At 44.7% G+C, this 23503-nt stretch overlaps 1 protein-coding gene across 4 annotated transcripts in view; it reads left to right on the top strand.

The window, feature by feature from the left end:
- Positions 1-23503, top strand: part of LOC122542020 (serine/threonine-protein kinase BRSK2-like) — a 196598-nt gene that overhangs the window by 155460 nt on the left and 17635 nt on the right. For 2 of the 4 annotated variants that reach the window (XM_087978288.1, XM_087978290.1), the window contains 2 exons: positions 12999-13605; positions 14741-14786. In XM_087978288.1, the coding sequence (XP_087834414.1) occupies positions 12999-13605; positions 14741-14786 (653 nt within the window). The remainder of the gene's footprint in view (positions 1-12998; positions 13606-14740; positions 14787-23503) is intronic. The other 2 variants (XM_087978291.1, XM_087978289.1) reach the window with 2 other exon arrangements.

The following is a 23503-nucleotide window of genomic DNA, read 5'->3' as shown; positions in this document are numbered from 1 at the left end:
TCATAAACACACGTACACTCTCACACACATACACGCATATACACACACGTACACTCTCACACACATACACGCATATACACACACGTACACTCTTACACACATACACGCATATACACACATATACACTCAGACACACATACACTCTCTCACACATACACACATATACACTCACACTCACGTACACTCTCACACACATACATGCATATACACACTCTCACACATGTACACTCACACACACGCATATACACACACACGTACACTCACACACATACACGCACACTCTTACACACATACACGCATATACACTCAGACACACATACACTCTTTCGCACACATACACACATATACACTCACGTACACTCACACACATACACGCATATACACTCACACACGTACACTCTCTCACACATACACTCTCTCACACATATACACGCATATACACACACACGTACGTTTTCACACACATACACACATATACACTCACACACATACATGTACATTCTCTCACACACGTACAGTCTCACATACACACGTACACTCACACACATACACGCATGTACACAGACGTACACTCTCTCACACATACACGCATACACGCATATACACACACGTACACTCTCACACACATACACGCATATACATACACGTACACTCTCACACATACATGCATATACACTCACACACACGTACTCTCACACACACATACACGCACATACACACATACACGTACACTCTCTCTCACACACATACACGCATATACACACATACACGTACACATACACACATACACGCATATACACTCACACACACGTACACTCTCTCACACATATACACGCATATACACACACACACGTACTCTCTCACACACATACACGCATATACACTCTCTCACACACGTACACTCTCACACACTTATAGTCTCACACACACACGTACACTCACACACATACACGCATATACACAGACGTACACTCTCTCACACATACACGCATATACACACACACGTACACTCTCACACACAGACATGCATATACATACACGTACACTCTCACACACATACACACATATCCACTCTCACACACACGTACACTCTCTCACACATACACGCATATACACATACACGTACACTCTCTCACACACACATACACGCACATACACACATACACGTACACTCTCTCTCACACACATACACGCATATACACACATACACGTACACTCTCACACACGTACACGCATTTACACACACACGTACACACACACATACACGCATATACACACACGTACACTCACACACATACATGCATATACACACACACACATACACTCTCATACACATACACGCATATACACACACGTACACTCTCTCACATACACGTACACTCTCTCTCACACACATGTACACTCTCTCACACACATACATGCATTTACACATACACGTACACTCACACATATACACGCATATACACACACATGTACACTCACACATATACACGCATATACACACACATGTACACTCACACACGTACATGCATATACACACACACGTACACTCTCTCACACACATACACATATCCACTCTCTCACATGCACGTACACTGTCTCACACACATACACGAATATACACTCACACACGTACACTCTCTCACACACATATGCATATACACTCTCATACACACACACACACTCACACATGTACACGCATACACACACACACACACGTACACACACATACATGCATATACACACCTACACTCTCATACACATACATGCATATACACACACATACACTCTCACACGCATACACGCATATACACTCACACACACACGTACACTCACACACATACACACACGTACACTCTCTCACACATATACACGCACATACACTCTCACACACATACACGCATATACACACACACGTACACTCTCTCGCACACATACACGCATATCCACTCTCACACACGTATACTCTCTCACACACACACGCATCTCCACTCACACACGTAAACTCTCTCACACACATACACGCATATCCACTCTCACACACATACAATCTCTCACACACATACACGCATATGCACTCAGACACAAGTACACTCTCTCGCACGCATACAGGCATATACACTCTCTCTCACACGCATACACACATATACACTCTCACACACACACACGTACACTCACACAAACTCCTACATTCTCACCCACACGCCCCCACATATACACATACACATATACACTCTCTTACACACACCCACACATATACACTCACACACACACTCTTGCACACATATATATTCACACATGCACACACACACACGCACATATACACTCATGCACACACATTATAAACTCTGTCACAAACATACACACATATACACGCACACGCACACACACATACACAAACACTCTTGCACATATATACTCACACATGCACATATGCACTCACACACACATATACACACACATACACTCACACGCACACACATGCTTACACACACACTCTCTCTCCTCAATCACACACGCACATATACACATGCACACACTTTCATACACCCTCTCTCTCTCTCTCTCACACACACACACGCGCGCGCGCACACACTCTCTCTCTCTCTCTCTCTCTCTCTCTCTCTCTCTCTCTCTCTCTCTCACTCACTCACTCACTCACTCACTCACTCACTCACTCACTCACTCACTCACTCACTCACTCACACATGCACATATACACATGCACACACTTTCATACACCCTCTCTCTCACACACATATACTCACACATGCACACGCTGGCAGACGCACACATAGACAGGCACAGACAGTCACATGCATGCTGACACACTGACAGATACACACAGACAGGCAGATGATCGTGCACACAAGCACAGTTGCGCACAAACAGACAGGCACACAAGCACAAGCACAGATGCACACAGACATTTACATGCAATCGCAAACACAAAGACACACTCACACACACACTCACTCTCACAGGTCCACACACTGATACAGCTGCTGGATGGAGGGTTAGACCATGCGGCCCTTTGAACCTGACCTGCCATTCAAACGGGTCACAGCTGCTGGGCAGGCTTCAGCTTGCTGCCTGGGCATCCACAGACCATTCCCAGATACACGGTTATGTTTCAACACAGAGAGACAGCAAATACACCGACGCAAACTGCAGCACCATACACACTTGTATGTCGACATCCCTGTTAGATCTAAAGAGCTGGACATGCCAGGCTCAATCACAAGAGCCATTGCCTTTTCCCATTGCTCCCAGAGGTTTTAATATCAGCCAGGAACTCCAGTTCCGATCAGAATCCAGTATCATGTATCAATTGAACTGGTCTGAGCTCATTGAGAGTGTCAAATGTTTCAGGACCCCTGTGCCGAACAAACTGACCAGCCAATACCCCAGCCCGCTGTATAGCCACTGCCAGTCTTAAGCTTTCACAGTGTTCAGGGTGAGGTCAGTGCCACAGTAACACAAAGTGCACTCCCCTCTCTGTGTGTGACTTAGAGCTGCCCCACTCTACAGAAATCCCAGCTATAAAACACTGCCTGATGTCCCATCCTAGTATCAGCACGATGTGGAGGTTATGTACAGGGTAAGCTAGTTGTTAAATCACAGGCGCTCCCTGTTTCCCCTGTGCATAGCACAGAATCTCAATTGTATGCAGAGAACAAGTCACTTTATTGTTCAAGCCATTGCAATACATTTTGTTCCACAAGATGGCGCCAACCTGCCTCGTTAAGATTCTGTTGTAAAAGTTAAACAAACTTCATTCAAACCTGTCTTAGGAAGTCTTCAGTTAGACTTTATCTAAGGAAAACACAGTTGAATTTTTTTAGGGCAGCACAGTGTCTCAGTGGTTAGCACTGCTGCCTCATAGCGCCAGGAACCCAGGTTCATTTCCACCCTCGGGTGCCTGCCTGTCTGGAGTTTGCACATTCTCCCCTATGTCTGCATGGGTTTCCTTCAGCTGCTCCGGTTTCCTCCCACAGTCCAAACATGGGTTGACCGTGCTAAAGTGCCCCATAGTGTCCAGGGATGTGCAGGCGAGGTGACTTGGCCATAGGGAAATGCAGGGGTTACAGGGCGGAATACTCTCTGGAGGGTTAGTGTGGACTCCTTTGGCCAAATGGCCTGCTTCCACACCGTAGGAATGCTAAGATTCCCAGGACTGACTAAATCCTGTCCTCACTCACTTGCCTTAAGGTCTGGAAATGTTGCTGTCGGGTCCCTCCACCTTAGAACCAGTTTAACACCCATTCCTGTTTCACAATCAGAATCTCTGAACCCGGACGAATAAAGCTGAAACCCTGGATTTAAACAGCCACGTATCTCTGGGAAGAGAATGTTTGCATTAATATATCAGATGGTTTCCCTTTCTCTGAAAGTTTGGTCCCATCTGGGAGGAAATTGACCCACAGCTGGGTGTAGTAACCGTCATTTCCCATTGGGGTGCACTGCAGAGGTATGTGGCACCAGAGTAGCCAACAGCGATACCAAGAGGTGTTTGGTGTCACTGCGGCCTATAGTATTTATACCTGGGGATTTCCCTGTTCATTCCTAATTTTTTTTTCCCCAACTGTTTTTGTTTGACTATGATCAAGCAGCACTTCAACATTAGGGTATTTTTAAAAATCCTTTTTTAAATGGTCCCCTGCGAATATTCAGCGGATTATTACACTCTCAGCCCTGATTATTTTCTCTGAGAAAGTGAACCTATTCAGAGTTCACCCCGATGGTCGCGAGCTCTCTAGGTTCCAGCATTTTGGGGCTCAGGCCTTTAACAGAGTTGACCCTCACGGGTGGCACGGTGGCTCAGTGGTTAGCACTGCAGCCTCACAGCACCAGGGTCCCAGGTTCGATTCCAGCCTCGGGTGACTGACTGTGTGGAGTTTGCACATTCTCCCCGTGTCTGCGTGGGTTTCCTCCGGGTGCTCCGGTTTCCTTTCACAGTCTAAAGATGTGCAGGTCAGGTGAATTGGCCATGCTAAATTGCCTGTAGTGTTAGGTGCATTAGTCAGAGGGAAATGGGTCTGGGTGGGTTACTCTTCGGAGAGTCGGTGTGGACTTGTTGGGCCGAAGGGCCTGTTTCCACACTGTCAGGAATCTGATCTAATCTACTGTCAGAGCAGGCAGGAGCCTGTCACAGGTCTTGGGTGAATGTTTGATTGTACATCACTTTGTCATTGATGAGGGAAGCATCCAGTAACACTGGCACTCCATACAAGATGGGTCAGACCATGAGAGTGTCACTCGCAGCTTTTGACTGATTTTCCTTTTTGAGATTTTCATTTGCTGCCTGGGAGCTCTTGGATTCCCTCCCTAAATCTCTTCCCCCTTCCCTGTCCCTTCCTTGAGAAAATGCTCCTGAAAACACCCTTTGAGCAGACACTGAGTCGCCCCCCCCACCCCCCCAAAAGTGGTTCAGCAGCAGGTTCTCTTTACAGAACGCCCTCCTTTGAGGCATCTTGCATTCTGCTCCGGGCGCTATACGAATGCAGCTTGTACTCCCAAGGGCCGGTTTTTTGTTTCAAAACGGATGTACTTGTGCACGAGACTGAGCACATGCCGCAGTAAACGCCTCTCAGCTTTAACCAGAATAAAATGGGAAACAGAACAGGCCCTCTCACCAGACTAGGCCTGCCTGCCTTCGCTTAGAGACTTTGCCGATGTTTCATGAACTGCGGGGGAGTCTGAGCAGGGCCCGGGATGAGTCTTTGGAAAGGGTCAACAATACACCACATCTGTTACAGTATGCGACTCCTCCCACACGACGCACTCGGCCAATACCTGTTTGTTGCTGTGCTTCTTTTATTGGGCGCACTCTTGGCACCGGGATGTCTCAGTGTTTTATCAAAGGTTCACCATCACTTTGTAATCTACGGGAGGATGGGGCGGCGCAGTGGCTCAGCAGTCAGCACCGCTGTCTCACAGCACCAGGGACCCAGGTTCGATTCCTTCCTCAGGTGGCTGTGTGGAGTTTGCACATTCTCTCCGTGTCTGTGTGGGTTTCCTCCGGGTGCTCTGGTTTCCTCCCACAGTCGAGAGACGTGCGGGTTAGGATGGGTTGACCATGGTAAATTCCCCAAAGTGTCCAGGGATGTGCAGGCTAGGTGGGTTAGTCAAGGGAAAAGTTGAGGTTACAGGCAGTGGAGGCAGTGTCTAGGTGGGATGTTCTTCGGAGAGTCAATGCAGACTCTTTGGGCCGAATGGTCTCTTTCAGCTCCATAAGGATTCTATGATCCTGACGTACCAAACCAAGGAGACCATCCCTCACCTCAGTTTGATGGTCAGCTACAAGAGGGCTGTGGCAGTGATGATTCAGGCAACAGAATGAGGGACCATTGGAAAATAGTGAGGACTACAGATCTATTGGGATTGTTACCACATTGCAGACTGTTTGATATCGCATGAAGAGTGTGTTTGTTTATCATGTTTCTGTGTATGTGTGGCTTTGCACTTGAGTTGTTGTATGTCTGTATTGTGTGATGGTTGTGCGTGTGTTTTTCTGTGTGCATTCAATTATGATTTTGGGTGTGGCTTTTGTCTCTTTGTGTATTTTTTGTATATTCTGTGCATGCTTCTGTGCATGTGTGCATTTGGTGTGTCTTTCAGTATATTTTTGTCCTATTTTATGTGTTTTTCTCTGCATTTCTGTGTGTTCGTGAGTGTGCATATATTTATGTGCATGCTGTAGGTTTTCTGTATGTGTGCTGTTTGAGTGTGTTTTTGTCTGTGTTGTGTGTTTTTATGCTTGTGGTGTTTGGGTGTGCTTTTTGGGTTGTGTTTTTTTTATTGTTGTTTGTGTGTATTTTCTGGAGAGTGATATTTTTCATTTGTGTTTGTATTTTTGTGTGTGTTTGTCCGTTTATGGTGTTTCATTGTATCCATGTATTTCTCGCTATGTTTTGTTTGTTTTTGGCTGTGTGTAATTTCTGTTTCTGGGTGTGTTTTACCTGTGTTTCTGTTTGTTAATAATTTCTATTTGTGTATCAGGATGTATTTTGCCTGTATTTCTGGGTAATTTGTGTTTCTGTTCCTGGGTGTTTATCGTTTGTGTTTCTGGGTAATTTGTGTTTCTGTTCCTGGATGTATTTTGCCTGTATTTCTGGGTAATTTGTGTTTCTGTTCCTGGGTATGTTTTGTCTGTGTTTCTGGGTAATTTGTGTGTCTGTACCTGGGTGTGTTTTGTCTGCGTTTCTGGGTAATTTGTGTGTCTGTACCTGGGTGTGTTTTGTCTGCGTTTCTGGGTAATTTGTGTTTCTGTACCTGGGCGTGTTTTGTCTGTGTTTCTGGGTAATTTGTGTGCCTGTACCTGGGTGTGTTTTGTCTGTGTTTCTGGGTAATTTGTGTGCCTGTACCTGGGTGTGTTTTGTCTGCGTTTCTGGGTAATTTGTGTGTCTGTACCTGGGTATGTTTTGTCTGCGTTTCTGGGTAATTTGTGTGTCTGTACCTGGGCGTGTTTTGTCTGTGTTTCTGGGTAATTTGTGTGTCTGTACCAGGGCGTGTTTTGTCTGTGTTTCTGGGTAATTTGTGTGCCTGTACCTGGGTGTGTTTTGTCTGCGTTTCTGGGTAATTTGTGTGTCTGTACCAGGGCGTGTTTTGTCTGTGTTTCTGGGTAATTTGTGTGCCTGTACCTGGGTGTGTTTTGTCTGCGTTTCTGGATAATTTGTGTGTCTGTACCTGGGCGTGTTTTGTCTGTGTTTCTGGGTAATTTGTGTGTCTGTACCTGGGTGTGTTTTGTCTGCGTTTCTGGGTAATTTGTGTGTCTGTACCTGGGCGTGTTTTGTCTGCGTTTCTGGGTAATTTGTGTGTCTGTACCAGGGCGTGTTTTGTCTGTGTTTCTGGGTAATTTGTGTTTCTGTACCTGGGCGTGTTTTGTCTGTGTTTCTGGGTAATTTGCGTCACTGTTCCTGGGTGTGTTTTGTCTGTGTTTCTGGATAATTTGTGTGTCTGTACCAGGGCGTGTTTTGTCTGTGTTTCTGGGTAATTTGTGTGTCTGTACCTGGGTGTGTTTTGTCTGCGTTTCTGGGTAATTTGTGTGTCTGTACCAGGGCGTGTTTTGTCTGTGTTTCTGGGTAATTTGCGTCACTGTTCCTGGGTGTGTTTTGTCTGTGTTTCTGGATAATTTGTGTGTCTGTACCAGGGCGTGTTTTGTCTGTGTTTCTGGATAATTTGTGTGTCTGTACCTGGGTGTGTTTTGTCTGCGTTTCTGGGTAATTTGTGTGTCTGTACCAGGGCGTGTTTTGTCTGCGTTTCTGGGTAATTTGTGTGTCTGTACCTGGGCGTGTTTTGTCTGCGTTTCTGGGTAATTTGTGTGTCTGTACCAGGGCGTGTTTTGTCTGCGTTTCTGGGTAATTTGTGTGTCTGTACCAGGGCGTGTTTTGTCTGCGTTTCTGGGTAATTTGTGTGTCTGTACCTGGGCGTGTTTTGTCTGCGTTTCTGGGTAATTTGTGTGTCTGTACCTGGGCGTGTTTTGTCTGCGTTTCTGGGTAATTTGTGTGTCTGTACCAGGGCGTGTTTTGTCTGTGTTTCTGGGTAATTTGTGTTTCTGTACCTGGGCGTGTTTTGTCTGTGTTTCTGGGTAATTTGCGTCACTGTTCCTTGGTGTGTTTTTTATTTGTTGGTGACACTGTAAATGTGCTGTCACAGAAATAGAGGATGGCAGGTGCCAGAAACAAAGATGGCACCGCCCATATAATCACAAAGCAAACCATGTCACACTAAAACCCATCCCTCCACTAATCAGAGCATCATTGTAGTGTAGCAACTCGAAAGACAAGAAAATTAATTCAGGTATCCTCTCAGTGCAGAACCTGCCGTTGCAGTGGTACTGTCTCTACCTCTGAGCCAGGAGGCCCAGGTTCCAGTGCACCTGCTCCAGAGGAGGATCATAACCTTTGTGACCAGATTGCTCCAACATATCCAAGAACGTGGATGGGATGGGCAGAGTTGGTTGACTCCAAGACCTTTAATCTCAAGGTTGTGGGTTCAATCCCCACATTGGGCACCTTTGTTTAGGAGGGCCCTTGTGGCGCAGTGGTAGTGTCCCAATCTCTGAGCCAGGAGGCCCAGGTTCAATTCACACCTGCTTCAGAGTGTCATAATGCATCTTATATCTTATCAGGTTGATTATAATAACTATATTTTACTTGCGTTTGATGTGATTTTTTTTGCATGTAGTTTTTGTGTCGGTGCATTTTGTGCGTGTTTAGAGTATCTTTGTGCATTTTGTATGTGTGCACATTTGTGTTTTGTGTGTGTGATGTCTGTGTGTTTTGTATATCTGTGTTTGTATGTGTGTTTTGTATACCTGTGTGTGTTTTGTATATCTTTGTGTGTGTGTTTTGTATATCTTTGTGTGTGTGTTTTGTATATCTTTGTGTGTGTGTGTGTTTTTTGTATATCTGTGTGTGTTTGATTTGCATATCTTTATGCGTGTGTGTGTTTTGTATATCTTTGTGTGTGTGTTTTGTATATCTTTGTGTGTGTGTGTTTTTTGTTTATCTGTGTGTTTGATTTGTATATCTTTATGCGTGTGTGTTTTGTATATCTTTGTGTGTGTGTTTTGTATTTCTTTGTGTGTGTGTTTTGTATATCTTTGTGTGTGTGTTTTGTATATCTTTGTGTGTGTGTGTTTTTTGTATATTTGTGTGTGTTTGATTTGCATATCTTTATGCGTGTGTGTGTTTTGTATATCTTTGTGTGTGTGTTTTGTATATCTTTGTGTGTGTGTGTTTTTTGTATATCTGTGTGTTTGATTTGTATATCTTTATGCGTGTGTGTTTTGTATATCTTTGTGTGTGTGTGTTTTGTATATCTCTATGTGTTTGATTTGTATATCTTTATGCGTGTGTGTGTTTTGTATATCTTTATGCATGTGTGTGTTTTGTATATCTTTGTGTGTGTGTTTTGTATATCTGTGTGTTTGATTTGTATATTGTTATGCGTGTGTGTGTTTTGTATATGTGTGTTTGATTTGTATATCTTTATGCGTGTGTGTTTTGTATATCATTATGCATGTGTGTGTTTTGTATATCTTTGTGTGTGTGTGTTTTGTATATCTTTGTGTGTGTGTTTTGTATATCTCTGTGTGTTTGATTTGTATATCTTTATGCGTGTGTGTGTTTTGTATATCTTTATGCATGTGTGTGTTTTGTATATCTTTGTGTGTGTGTTTTGTATATCTCTGTGTGTTTGATTTGTATATTGTTATGCGTGTGTGTGTTTTGTATATCTCTGTGTGTTTGATTTGTATATCTTTATGCGTGTGTGTGTTTTGTATATCTTTGTGCATGTGTGTGTTTTGTATATCTTTGTGCGTGTGTGTGTTTTGTATATCTTTGTGCGTGTGTGTGTGTTTTGTATATCTTTGTGTGTGTGTGTGTTTTGTATATCTTTGTGTGTGTGTTTTGTATATCTCTGTGTGTTTGATTTGTATATCTTTATGCGTGTGTGTGTTTTGTATATCTTTATGCATGTGTGTGTTTTGTATATCTTTGTGTGTGTGTTTTGTATATCTCTGTGTGTTTGATTTGTATATTGTTATGCGTGTGTGTGTTTTGTATATCTGTGTGTTTGATTTGTATATCTTTATGCGTGTGTGTGTTTTGTATATCTTTATGCATGTGTGTGTTTTGTATATCTGTGTGTTTGATTTGTATATTGTTATGCGTGTGTGTGTGTTTTGTATATCTCTGTGTGTTTGATTTGTATATCTTTATGTGTGTGTGTGTTTTGTATATCATTATGCATGTGTGTGTTTTGTATATCTTTGTGTGTGTGTGTTTTGTATATCTCTGTGTTTGATTTGTATATCTTTATGCGTGTGTGTGTGTTTTGTATATCTTTATGCATGTGTGTGTTTTGTATATCTTTGTGTGTGTGTTTTGTATATCTCTGTGTGTTTGATTTGTATATCTTTATGCGTGTGTGTGTTTTGTATATCTTTATGCATGTGTGTGTTTTGTATATCTTTGTGTGTGTGTTTTGTATATCTCTGTGTGTTTGATTTGTATATTGTTATGCGTGTGTGTGTTTTGTATATCTCTGTGTGTTTGATTTGTATATCTTTATGCGTGTGTGTGTTTTGTATATCTTTGTGCATGTGTGTGTTTTGTATATCTTTGTGCGTGTGTGTGTTTTGTATATCTTTGTGCGTGTGTGTGTGTTTTGTATATCTTTGTGTGTGTGTGTTTTGTATATCTTTGTGTGTGTGTTTTGTATATCTCTGTGTGTTTGATTTGTATATCTTTATGCGTGTGTGTGTTTTGTATATCTTTATGCATGTGTGTGTTTTGTATATCTCTGTGTGTTTGATTTGTATATTGTTATGCGTGTGTGTGTTTTGTATATCTGTGTGTTTGATTTGTATATCTTTATGCGTGTGCGTGTTTTGTATATCTTTATGCATGTGTGTGTTTTGTATATCTGTGTGTTTGATTTGTATATTGTTATGCGTGTGTGTGTGTTTTGTATATCTCTGTGTGTTTGATTTGTATATCTTTGTGTGTGTGTGTTTTGTATATCATTATGCATGTGTGTGTTTTGTATATCTTTGTGTGTGTGTGTGTTTTGTATATCTCTGTGTTTGATTTGTATATCTTTATGCGTGTGTGTGTTTTGTATATCTTTATGCATGTGTGTGTTTTGTATATCTTTGTGTGTTTGTTTTGTATATCTGTGTGTTTGATTTGTATATCTTTATGCGTGTGTGTGTTTTGTATATCATTATGCATGAATGTGTTTTGTATATCTTTGTGTGTGTGTGTTTTGTATATCTTTATGCATGTGTGTGTTTTGTATATCTTTGTGTGTGTGTTTTGTATATCTCTGTGTTTGATTTGTATATTGTTATGCGTGTGTGTGTTTTGTATATCTCTGTGTGTTTGATTTGTATATTGTTATGCGTGTGTGTGTTTTGTATATCTCTGTGTGTTTGATTTGTATATCTTTATGCGTGTGTGTGTTTTGTATATATTTGTGCATGTGTGTGTTTTGTATATCTTTGTGCGTGTGTGTGTTTTGTATATCTTTGTGCGTGTGTGTGTGTTTTGTATATCTTTGTGTGTGTGTGTGTTTTGTATATCTTTGTGTGTTTGATTTGTATATCGTTGTGTGTGTGTGTTTGTTGGAGGGGGAGTGTGGGGACAGGGCTGGCTGGAGTGGGCCTCCTGATTGCCCTCTTCCTGTCAGAGCCATTGTCCAGGACAGGTTACGGTCTTGGCTGCAATGGAAAAGCCTCTCACTGTGAGCACTGAGCCTCGGGTCAGTTAGGAAGCATGTAAGTAAGTGCAGGGCAGCACTCTGGCTCAGTGCTTAGCATGGCTTCAATTCCACCCTCTGGTAACTGTCTGTGTGGACCTTGTACATTCCCCCTGTCTCTGCGTGGGTTTCCTCCCACAGTCCAAAGTGGTGCAGGTTAGGGTGGATTGGCCAGGCTAAATTGTCCCATAGTGTCCAGGGATGTGCAGGCTCGATGGGTTAGCCATGAGAAACACAGGGTTAGAGTCACAGGATGGGCCTGGGTGGGATGCTCTTCGGAGGGTTGGGTGGAACCAATGAGCCAAGTGGCTTGCTTCCCCACTGTCGGGATTGTGTGATTCATTCAAGATGCCAATCGCATAAACGACTGGAAAAATAGAACAGATGCTTGACGACCAGCACAGGCACAATGGGCCGAAGGGCCTGTTTCCGGGCCGTGAAACCTCTAAACTGACCGATGGGTTGTGAGGAAGAAAGCGGTGGGAACGTTATGCCCTGGGTAAGGAGGCCATGGCAGTGCCCTGCCCTGGGTTTGACTGGCAAGCCCCCACCCCCATGAAACGGTGAGACATCCCGAGTGCAGGCGTCGGGGTTACTTTGCGAGCGTTTTCTCTTTGATTTGCAATCCTCTCTCCACGTGCCGGGTGTTGGACGCTGCTGAATCGCTGCTGTTCTTGTTGTTCTTGTTCTCGTTCACTTCACGTGACTGTTCCTCTCATGACATTCAGCCCATTCGTAAGTTCTCTGTCCCTCCTCAGAGCCCTGTCTTTAGCTTCTCGCCCGCCTCACCTGAGCACGACACTTGTCAGGACTTCTCGCCGCAGCCCGGTACCGTGTGGCAGTCGAAACTCGCGCACCAACACCACCAGCACCGTCCGCCTGACCCCAAGACGCAAACCCTGCCAGCCAAGGCTAGTCTGAGCGAGAAGCCATTGCAACCCATCCGCTCCAACCCTCTGCCCATCAACCTGGCTGCCACCTCTCCTTCCCAGAGCCCACCATGCCACCACCCCTCTGTGCCATCTCCACTGCACCACTCCATCCCCCCACCCTCCTTCATTCCCTCTCCCCCCGCTCGATTTTTCCCAGGTACTAAAACGAGCGCCAAATCTATCCCTGCCACACAGGTGACCCCTCACCCCTCCCCTAGAGGCAGCCCCCTCCCCACCCCGCTGGGAACCCCCGTCCACACGCCAAAGGAGAGCCCCACCAGCACGCCCACCGTGACCCCGCCGTCCAGCCCCGGGGTCGGAGGAGTGCCCTGGAGGACCCGCCTTAACTCCATCAAGAACAGCTTCCTCGGCTCGCCCCGCTTCCACCGGAGGAAGCTGCAAGGTGAGAGACCCCCCACCCCCACCTCATCCAGCGGGAGGTCACCCACACCACGGGAGGGGGTGGGGGTCGGGGGTTAAAGGGTATGCCATGGGGTGGGAAACACGTATAGGGGAGGGACAGGGGGTCTGGAGTAAGAAGGTGGTATGGGGTGCGGGAGTGGGAAGGAGGGTGGATGGAGGGAAAAGGGTGGGGATGTGGGAGCAGAGGAGGGTGGCAATGGGGGGGTGGAGTGTGGGGGGAGGGTGTGAGTGTGGGAGTGAAGGATAGGAATGGGGATGGAGTGTGGGGGTGGAGGATGGGCATGGAGGGGTGGAGTGTGGGAGTGGTGGATGGGGATGGAGGGGTGGAGTGTGGGGGCGGAGGGTGAGTGGTGTGGGAGTAGAGGATGGGGATGGAGGGGTGGAGTGTGGGAATGGTGGGTGGGTGGTGTTGGAGTGGAAGGTGGAGTGTGGGGGCAGGGGGGTATGGGAGCGTGGGGGTGGAATGTGTGGGTGGAGGGTGGGGGTGTAGGAGTGGAGGGTGGGGAATGGGTTGTGGAGGGTAGTAATGGACTGGGGAGGGATGGAGGATGGGGGTAGGGAATGGGGTGTGGGGGGGTGGGATTGGTACGGGGAGGTCAGACGGTGTTACGGATGTGTGTGTGTGTGGAGGGGCTGGGGAAGGGTGAGATTTACTGATCACCTCATTCAAAGATGCTCCTGTTGAGGGGCAGATGGTCCTGGGACACCCCAAAGGCCAGACTAACAGTCTGAGCAATGGGTTCAAATCCCACACACAACATATCAGCTCTGGTCCTGGGAATGGTCTTGTAAATACTCATCTGAATCATGAGTGCCCTTATTCCATGAGACCACTGATTGACAGCAGCTTTTCTCAGGCTCAGAATGAAGCTGTGATCCTAATTCCCAGTCCTTGACCAGCGGGATAGCATGACTGCAGGCCTATGCTGGAGAATGGCCACTGGAACATTTGGGACACCGCTGTCTGAGAGAGTTGGCTGCTCCCAGGGGCTGTAGGTCCGAGTGGCTGTGGGTAGTGAGGAATCGAGGTTCTGAGGTTGAGTTGCTGAGGAAGCTCTGCTTGCAGCCTGCACTGATACAGTCTCCTCTCCTTCCTTCCTCCCCATCCCACACAGTACCAACTGAGGAAATGTCCAGCCTGACGCCTGAATCATCACCAGAGTAAGTTCAGCTTTTCATGTACTTTCGGGACCACCAGCACACGGCAGCTCCTCTGGGGGTCTCCGTCTCCCGCTGCGCTCTGATTTCCCACTTAGCCCCATCTCTTTCACCCCTTTCCTTTCTCACTCCCTCCTTTCTCTCGTTCTTTTCCTTTGTTCTCTTAATTATTTTTCCTTCTCTTTATCTTGCTGTGACCCTGATTTTCACTCTTTACTTTCACTCCCTATATCACACTCCCCTTTTCCTCTCTATCTCCTTTTTCTCTATCTCATTTTCTCTCTTCTTTCCTGTTCATTCTCCCTTTCTCTCCCTTTCCTCTCTCTGATTCCTCCTTTTTTCCTCCCTTATATTCTTTTCCTATTTCATTCTCCCTGTCATTTCTTTCTCCCTGTCTTGCCTCTCTCTCTCTTTTCTCTCTATCTCATTCCTCCTCTTTCTCGTTCCCTTTTTCTAACCTCCTGATTTCATTTTCTCCCTCTCCTCTTTCACATGCTTTCTCTCCTGCGCTGTCAGAGGTGCTAGCTTACAGACGAGACTGAGATCTGTGAAGATTTGGAGGTGCCAGTGTTGGATTTGCATGTACAAAGTTAAAAATCACACAACACCAGGTTATAGTCCAACAGGTTTAATTGGAACCACTAGCTTTCGGAGCGCTGCTCCCTCATCAGGTGGTTGTGGAGTACGCAATTGTAAGACACAGAATTTACAGTAAAAGTTTACAGAGTGATGTAACTGAAATTATACATTGAAAAATACCTTGATTGTTTCAGTTTCTCATCTGTTAGAATGACCATGATAATTTCACTTCTTTCATATGTAACTGAAAGATTCCATGACTCTACTTCAGAGAAGGATAAAGGGATTCTCCTTGGTTTCTCAGCCCGTATTTAACCCTCAATCAACATCGCTGAAACCCATTCTCTGGTCATTGTGCTGTTTCAGGGAGCTTGCTGTGTACAAATTGGCTGCAACATTCCCCACAGAGACGACACTCCAAAAACAGTTCCCTCTCTGTTGGAGGAGTCTGGCAGGCATGAAAGGTGTTATATCAATGCACCTCTTTCTTTCTTATTCGGAGGGTCAGTGTGGACTTGATGGGCCAAATGGCCAGGGATTCTATGAAGCTACTGGCTGACTGACTGCCTTTCCCATAGTGTAGAGAAGGAGAGTTTGACAGAACAATCTGAACAGACTTAAAGCATAAGAACTAGGAGCAGGAGTAGGCCGTCTGATCCTTTGAGCCTGCTCCGCCATTCAGTAAGAGCATGGCTGACCTTTTTTGTGGACCCAGCTCCACTTACCCGCCTGCTCACTGTAACCCTTACCCCCTTTATTGTCCCTGTGGGGTGGGGAAGGCTGGAGAATTAGGGGTATAGTGGGTGAAGGAGGCATGAGGAGGAAGTAGGAGGTAGCTTTAGGGGGAAAGGCTTGGTGAAGTGTCAGGGTAGATAATGGGGGGAGTCTCCCTGGTCCCACAGGCTGCGGGGTTGGGGCGTGAGACAGGTTGCCAGAGGAGACCAGAAGGAGTTTTGGAAAGAAAAGCCGCCTCACTTCTGGGCTGTCTTCCCAGTGGGCACAGAGGCGCTCCCCCTCCCCCACAACAGGGGCAGCTCACCAATCTGTAAAACCTCTTTTGATCCAGGTTAACACAAAACACAGAACCAGGCTGTTGTCCTGAACAAAGTATTGCATGCAGTTCTGGTCTCCTTCCTATCGGAAGGATATTGGGAAATTTGAAAGGGTTCAGAAAAGATTTACAAGGATGTTGCCAGGGTTGGAGGGTATGAGCTATAAAGAAGAGGTTGAATAGTCAGGGGCTGTTTTCCCTGGAGCATCGGAGGCTGAGGGGTGACCCTTTGGGGGTTTATGGGGGCATGGATAGGATAAATAGATGAGGTCTTTTCCCTGGGGTGGGGGAGTCCAGAACTAGAGGGTATAGGTTTAGGGTGAGAGGGGAAAATATAAAAGAGACCTACTTTCTCACCAGAGAGTGGTGTGTGTGTGGAATGAGCTGCCAGAGGAAGTGGTGGAGGCTGGTACAATTGCAAAATTTAAAAGGCATCTGGATGGGTATATGAATAGGAAGGGTTTGGAGGGATATGGGTCGGGTGCTGGCGGGTGGGATTAGATTAGGTTGGGATATCTGGTTAGCATGGATGAGTTGGACTATAAGGTCTGTTTCCGTGCTGTACATCTCTATGACTCTAAATTACTATTTAATACAGACGGACAGATTGTAACGACAAGTAAACAATGACAAGCTGCCAACATATCACTCTACAAATGACAACTCCTACACAGACAGACATAGACAGGAAAACATTGTTTTCTCCTCCACCTATTATACCAATGAGACACTAGTTCAATGGCTCTAATCCACAGGGTTTGCTGAGATGATCTTTTTGCTTGACAGCATTTTCTGTTCTTCATTCTCTCTTTCCCAATTTCTTTTGACTTCTTCAAGGGAACTACAGATGACTAGTACATTGACTCTCAACTCTTCAGTTACTGAGTAAAAACCACCTCTTAGAGCAACTGATGAGGAGAAATAAACTGCCTTCTCAGGCTTTAGGTCTTTTACCAGAGAGAAGATCATACCAACTGCCCTTATGGCAGTCCCAAGGCTTCTGCCAATATTGTTCACATCCACAAGCTGTTCCACTCTCTCACGAATTTATTTGAGTTTTTTGAAGGAGTGACCAAGAAAGTAGATGAGGACAGTGCAGTAGACATTGTCCACATGGACTTTGACAAGGTACCACATGATAGATGTTGAGTAAGGTTAAAGCTCATGGGACCCAGGGAGAGCCAACCAATTGGATACAAAATTGGCTTGATAGTAGAAGACAGAGGCTGATGGTAGAGGGTTGTTTAACAGACTAGAAGCCTGTGACCAACAGTGTGCCACAGGGCCTGGTGCTGGGTCATTTATATATAAATGATTCAGATAAGAATTTAGGAGGGGTGGTGAGTAAGCTTACAGATGACACCAAGATTTGTGGTATAATGGACAGCAAAGACGATTATCTAGGAATGTAGTGAGATCTTGATCAACTGGGATCTGTTAAAACATGAGATAAACCCTCCTGCTTAAACCAGCAACACTGAAAAGATTTATCCCGTGCAGTGATCCATGAAAATTCGAGAGGCCAAGAACTAAAGTAAAAATTAACAAGTTTATTTCTTAAGAATAATTAACTAACAACTATTTACAACCCCTTCCTCTAACCTATCTTTTATCTTCCCTTCTATAATACTCGTCCGATAAAACCCCCTGAGATTAAGGTGTACCAAAAACTCAAGTTTTGAAAAACCAGCCAGGTGTCAAATCTTCTCTTCCTTTGTCTTCTTTTCTTCTTCTTCGGGACTTCTGCTTCACAGGTCTCTAATCGATAAAGGTACCTTTAAGGGAGGTATTCTGCAGATGCAGTTCTCTCCCAACTGTTCAATTTTCCCCCAGTCTTATACCCCCAAAGTATCGGATTGTGTCATTGGCTTTTAATATTGTCAACATACTAAATTCAAACTGGATTGGAGTTTTTTTTTGGGGGTTTAATTTAAACTGATTGGCCTAATTCAAATTTGTTTTGGTCTCCAGGCAACCAGTTACCCTAGCTGCTGGACCACACATTACATTGTTTCATATTCAGAACATTTGGTGCTGTCAGGTAGTTCTGCTAGCTTTTAACTCTCTTAAAGGTACAAATTCATACAAATACCTCCCCCCTTCAGAAAAAATGAACCAGTACCAAACTCAATAGTTCCTTTTTGATAGTGGAGTGTTGATCTTCTTCGAAAAGTAACCAACTGGCAGCTCAATCCCATCCTCACCTTCCTGGAGGAGTGCAGCTCCAACTCCAGTGTCACTGGCATCGATGGCAACTTTAAAAGGTTTTGAAAAGTTTGGTTTAGCTAAAACTGGTTTGGTGGTTAATATCGATTTCAAATGGTCGAATGCCTCCTGGCATGGTTCTGTCCTCCGAAACTTTGTTCTTCTTCAGCAAATCGGTGAACGGTGCCACTACACTGCTGATAGAATCCGCTGAGCCCTAAGAATCAAAGCACCTCTTTCTTCGAGGTTGGTCATGGAAATTCCTCGATAGGCTTCGTCTTTGCGTTCCGTGGGGTCAACCTTCCATGACCGATATTATGTCCCAAGAATGTCACCTCTACTTGCGCGAATTCAGTTTTAAGTTTATCACCAGTTTCGCTTTTCAAAATCGTTCAAAGAACTCTGCCAACTGCACCAAGTGATCATTCCGGGACTTACTAAAGATCACTATATCGTCCAAATAGACTGTACAGATTGTTAACCCAGCCACAACTCTGTTCAAGAATGTGGAGGGAGCGTTCTTCATTCCAAAGGGCATCACTTTAAACTGATATCACCCATTTGGGGTTACAAACGCAGAAATTTCTTTTGCCAACTCTGATAAAGGTACTTGCTAGTAACCACGCAGTAAGTCCAACTTGGTGATGTAACTGGCTTATCCGACTTTCTCGATACAGTCCTCCAATCTAGGAATTGGATATGAGTCCGATTTTGTAACGGTGGTGACCTTCGGATAATCCACGCAGAATCATTGAGTCCTGTCCAGTTTGGGAACTAAGACGATCGGCGAACTCCACTCGCTCTGGCTTGGTTCAATTATGTCATTGTCGAGCATGGCCTCTACCTCCAACTGGACCTGTCTGGCTTTGAGAGGATTAAGCTGATAGGGGTGTTGTTTTATCGGAGCAGTATTCCCTACGTCAACTTCATGTGCAATAGCATTAGTCCTCTCCATCTAGTTCTTACATACATCCTTATATTGCAGTTACAAATCTTTCCACTGTGTTCTATGCTCCTGAGACAGATAGCTTCAAGGACTTCTTCATTTTTTAATCTAGTTCAGGCACATCAAAATCCACATCATCAGGATTTGATTCCTCACGCTTTGGGGCAGTAACTAACACCTGTTTCTCCAGTTCTTTCTCTCTGGTATAATATGGTTTCAACATGTTCACATGACATACCCGATACCTTTTTTTAACCATCTGGCATCTTTACCAGATAGTTTACCTGACTCAATTTTTTCTCAATTTGATAGGGAGTACTAAACCTGGCTTTGAAGGGATCTCCTATCACTGGTAACAGTACTAACACATCATCCCCTTGGGAAAATGTCCACATCTCTCAGCTTTTATCTGCCACCTGTTTCATTCTACACTGTGACCTCTTTAGATGCTGTTTAGCTAACTCACCTACTTGATTTAGTCTCTCCCTCACCTCCAATACATAATCTAAGTATGAGATCTCCGACTTTGGTCCTGTCAATTTTTCTATAATTAATTAGAATGGGCCTCTCACTTCATGCCCAAATATTAACTCGAAGGGAGTGAACTGAATAAATTTGTTTGCGGCATCTCTAATGGCAAACAATATGAATGGGATACCTTTATCCCAATCATTTGGGTAATCCAAAGCTATTCTCTGGGCATTCTGCAGGTGCTGGTGGCTTGGCAGTTCTCCCCTCAACTGTTCAATTTTCCCCAGTCTTATACCCCCAAAGCATCAGATTTGTCATTGGCTTTTAATATTGTCAACATACCAAATTCAAACTTGATTGGAGTTTGGTTTTTTTTTGGGGGGGATATAATTTAAACGGATTGGCCTCATTGAAATTTCTTTTTGTCTCCAGGCAACCAGCTACACTAGCTGCTGGACCACATGTTACATTATATCTTGTTCAGAACACTTCGTGCTGTCAGGTAGTTCTGCTAGCTTTTAACTCTCTTAAAGGTACAGTACACCCATATCTTCATAACACATTAAAAGACAGAGGGTGATGGTAGAGGGTTGTTTTACAGACTGGAGGCCTGTGACTAACAGTGTGCCCCAGGACTTGGTGCTGGGTCATTTATATATGAATGATTCAGATAAGAGTTTAGGAGGTGTGGATAGTAAGGTTACAGATGACGCCAAGATTTGTAGTATAGTGGACAGTGAAGAAGGTTATCTAGGAATGCAGTGAGATCTTGATTAGATGGGCCAGTGGGCTGAGGAATGGCAGATGGAGTTTAATTTAGATAAATGCGAGGTGTTGCATTTTTTTAAGGTAAACCAGGGCACGACTTACACAGTCAGTGGTAGAGCCCTGGGGAGTGCTATCGTGCTTAAAGATCTAGGGATACAGGTTTATAGCTCCTTGAAAATGGGGTCACAAGTGGTCAGGGCAGTAAGGCTTTTGACATGCTGGCCTTCATTGGTCAGAGCATTGAGAGTTGGGATGTCGTGTTGAGCTGGACAAGATGTGAGTGAGGCCACATTTGGAGTATTGCGTGCAGTTCTGGTCACCCTACATTAGAAAGGATATCATTAAACCAGAAAGAATGCAGAAACGATATACTAGGATGAGACCTGGGCTGGAAGGTTTGAGTTATAATGAAAGGTTGGATAGGCTGGGACTTTTTTCACTGGAGCGTAGGAGACTACGAGGTGATCTTATGGAGCGAAAAATCAGAATGGTGTGTTGCCTCCCCTGTGCCAGAATCAAAGATGTCTCAGAGATGGTGCAAAATGTTCTCAAAGAGGAGAGGGACCAGTAGGAGGTCATTGTACACATTGGAACCAACAACAAAGGAAGGGAAAGGATGAGATTCTGAAGAGAGAATATAGAGAGTTAGGCAGGAATTTAAAAAGGAGGTCCTCAAGGGTAGTAATATCTGGATTACTCCCAGTGCTACGAGCTAGTGAGGGCAGGAATAGGAGGATAGAGTAGATGAACGTGTGGCTGAGGAGCTGGTGCATGGGAGAAGGATTCACATTTTTGGATCATTGGAATCTCTTCTGGGGTAAAAGTGACCTGTACAAGAAGGATGGATTGCACCTGAATTGGAAGGGGAATAATATACTGGCAGAAATTTGCTAGAGCTGCTCGGGAGGATATAAACTAGTAAGGTGGGGGGGTGGGACTCAAGGAGATAGCGAGGAAAGAGCTCGATCTGAGACGGGTACAGTTGAGAAAAGAAGCGAGTCAAACAGTCAGGACAGGCAGGGACAAAGCAGAGAACAAGGTGGGACTGATAAGCTGCATTTACTTCAATGCAAGGGGCCTAACAGGGAAGGCAGATGAACTCAGGGCATGGTTAGGAACATGGGACTGGGATATCACAACAGTTACAGAAATGTGGCTCAGAGATGGGCAGGACTGGCAGCTTAATGTTCCAGGATACAACTGCTACAGGAAGGATAGAAAGGGAGGCAAGCGATGAGGGGGAGTGGCATTTTTGATAAGAGATAGCATTACAGCTGTGCTGAGGGAGGATATTTCGAGAAATACATCCAGGGAAGTTATTTGGGTGGAACTGAGAAATAAGAAAGGGATGATCACTTTATTGGGATTGTATTATAGACCCCCAATAGTCAGAGGGAAATTGAGAAACAAATTTGTAAGGAGATTTCAGTTATATATAGGAATAATAGAGTGGTTATGATAGGGGATTTTAACTTTCCAAACATAGACTGGGACTGCCATAGTGTTAAGGGTTTAGATGGAGGGGAATTTGTTAAGTGTGTACAAGGAAATTTTCTGATTCAGTATGTGGATGTACCTACTAGAGAAGGTGCAAAACCTGACCTACTCTTGAGAAATAAGGCAGGACAGGTGACTGAGATGTCAGTGAGGGAGCACTTTGGGGCCAGCGACCATAAAATAGTGATGGAAAAGGATAGACTAGATCTAAAAGTTGAAGTTCTAAATTGGAGAAAGGCCAATTTTGACGGTATTAGGCAAGAACTTTCGAAAGCTGATTGGGGGCAGATGTTCGCAGGTAAAGGGACGGCTGGAAAATGGGAAGCCTTCAGGAATGAGATAATGAGAGTCCAGAGACAGTATATTCCTGTCAGGGTGAAAGGAAAGGCTGGTAGGTATAAGTTGAAAGTTTGGTTAAGAAAAAGAAGGAAGCATATGTCAGGTACAGACAGGATAGATCGAGTGAATCCTTAGAAGGGTATAAAGGCAGTAGGAGTATACTTAAGAGGGAAATCAGGAGGGCAAAAAGGGAACATGAGATAGCTTTGGCAAATGTGGTTAAGGAGAATCCAAAGGGTTTTTACAAATACATTAAGGACAAAAGGGTAACTAGGGAGAGAATAGGGCCCCACAAAGATCAGCAAGGTGGCCTTTGTGTGGAGCTGCAGGAGATGGGGGCGATACTAAATTAGTATTTTGCCTCAGTGTTTACTGTGGAGAAGGACATGGAACATATAGAATGTAGGGAAGTAAATGGTGACATCTTGAAAGATGTCCATATTACAGAGGAGGAAGTGTTGGATGTCTTGAAATGCATAAAAGTGGATAAATCCCCAGGACCTGATCAGGTCTACTCTTGAACTCTGTGGGAAGCTAGGGAAGTGATTGCTGGACCCCTTGCTGAGATATTTGTATCATCAATAGTCACAGGTGAGGTGCTGGAAGACTGGAGGTTGGCAAACATGGTGCCACTGTTTAAGAAGGGTGGTAAGGACAAGCCAGGGAATGATAGACTGGTGAGCCTGACCTCGGTGGTGGGCACGTTGTTGGAGGGAATCCTGAGGGACAGGATGTACATGTATTTGGAAAGGCAAGGACTGATTAGTGATAGTCAGCATGGCTTTGTGTGTGGGAAATCATGTCTCACAAAATTGATTGAGTTGTTTGAAGAAGTAACAAAGAGGATTAATGAGGCAGAGTGGT

This window comes from Chiloscyllium plagiosum, unplaced genomic scaffold, assembly GCF_037043375.1.
Source record: "Chiloscyllium plagiosum isolate Xiang-an unplaced genomic scaffold, Cpla_swu_hap1 HiC_scaffold_33, whole genome shotgun sequence".
Lineage (NCBI taxonomy): Eukaryota > Metazoa > Chordata > Chondrichthyes > Orectolobiformes > Hemiscylliidae > Chiloscyllium > Chiloscyllium plagiosum.
This window is presented reverse-complemented; position numbering and strand designations above follow the sequence as displayed.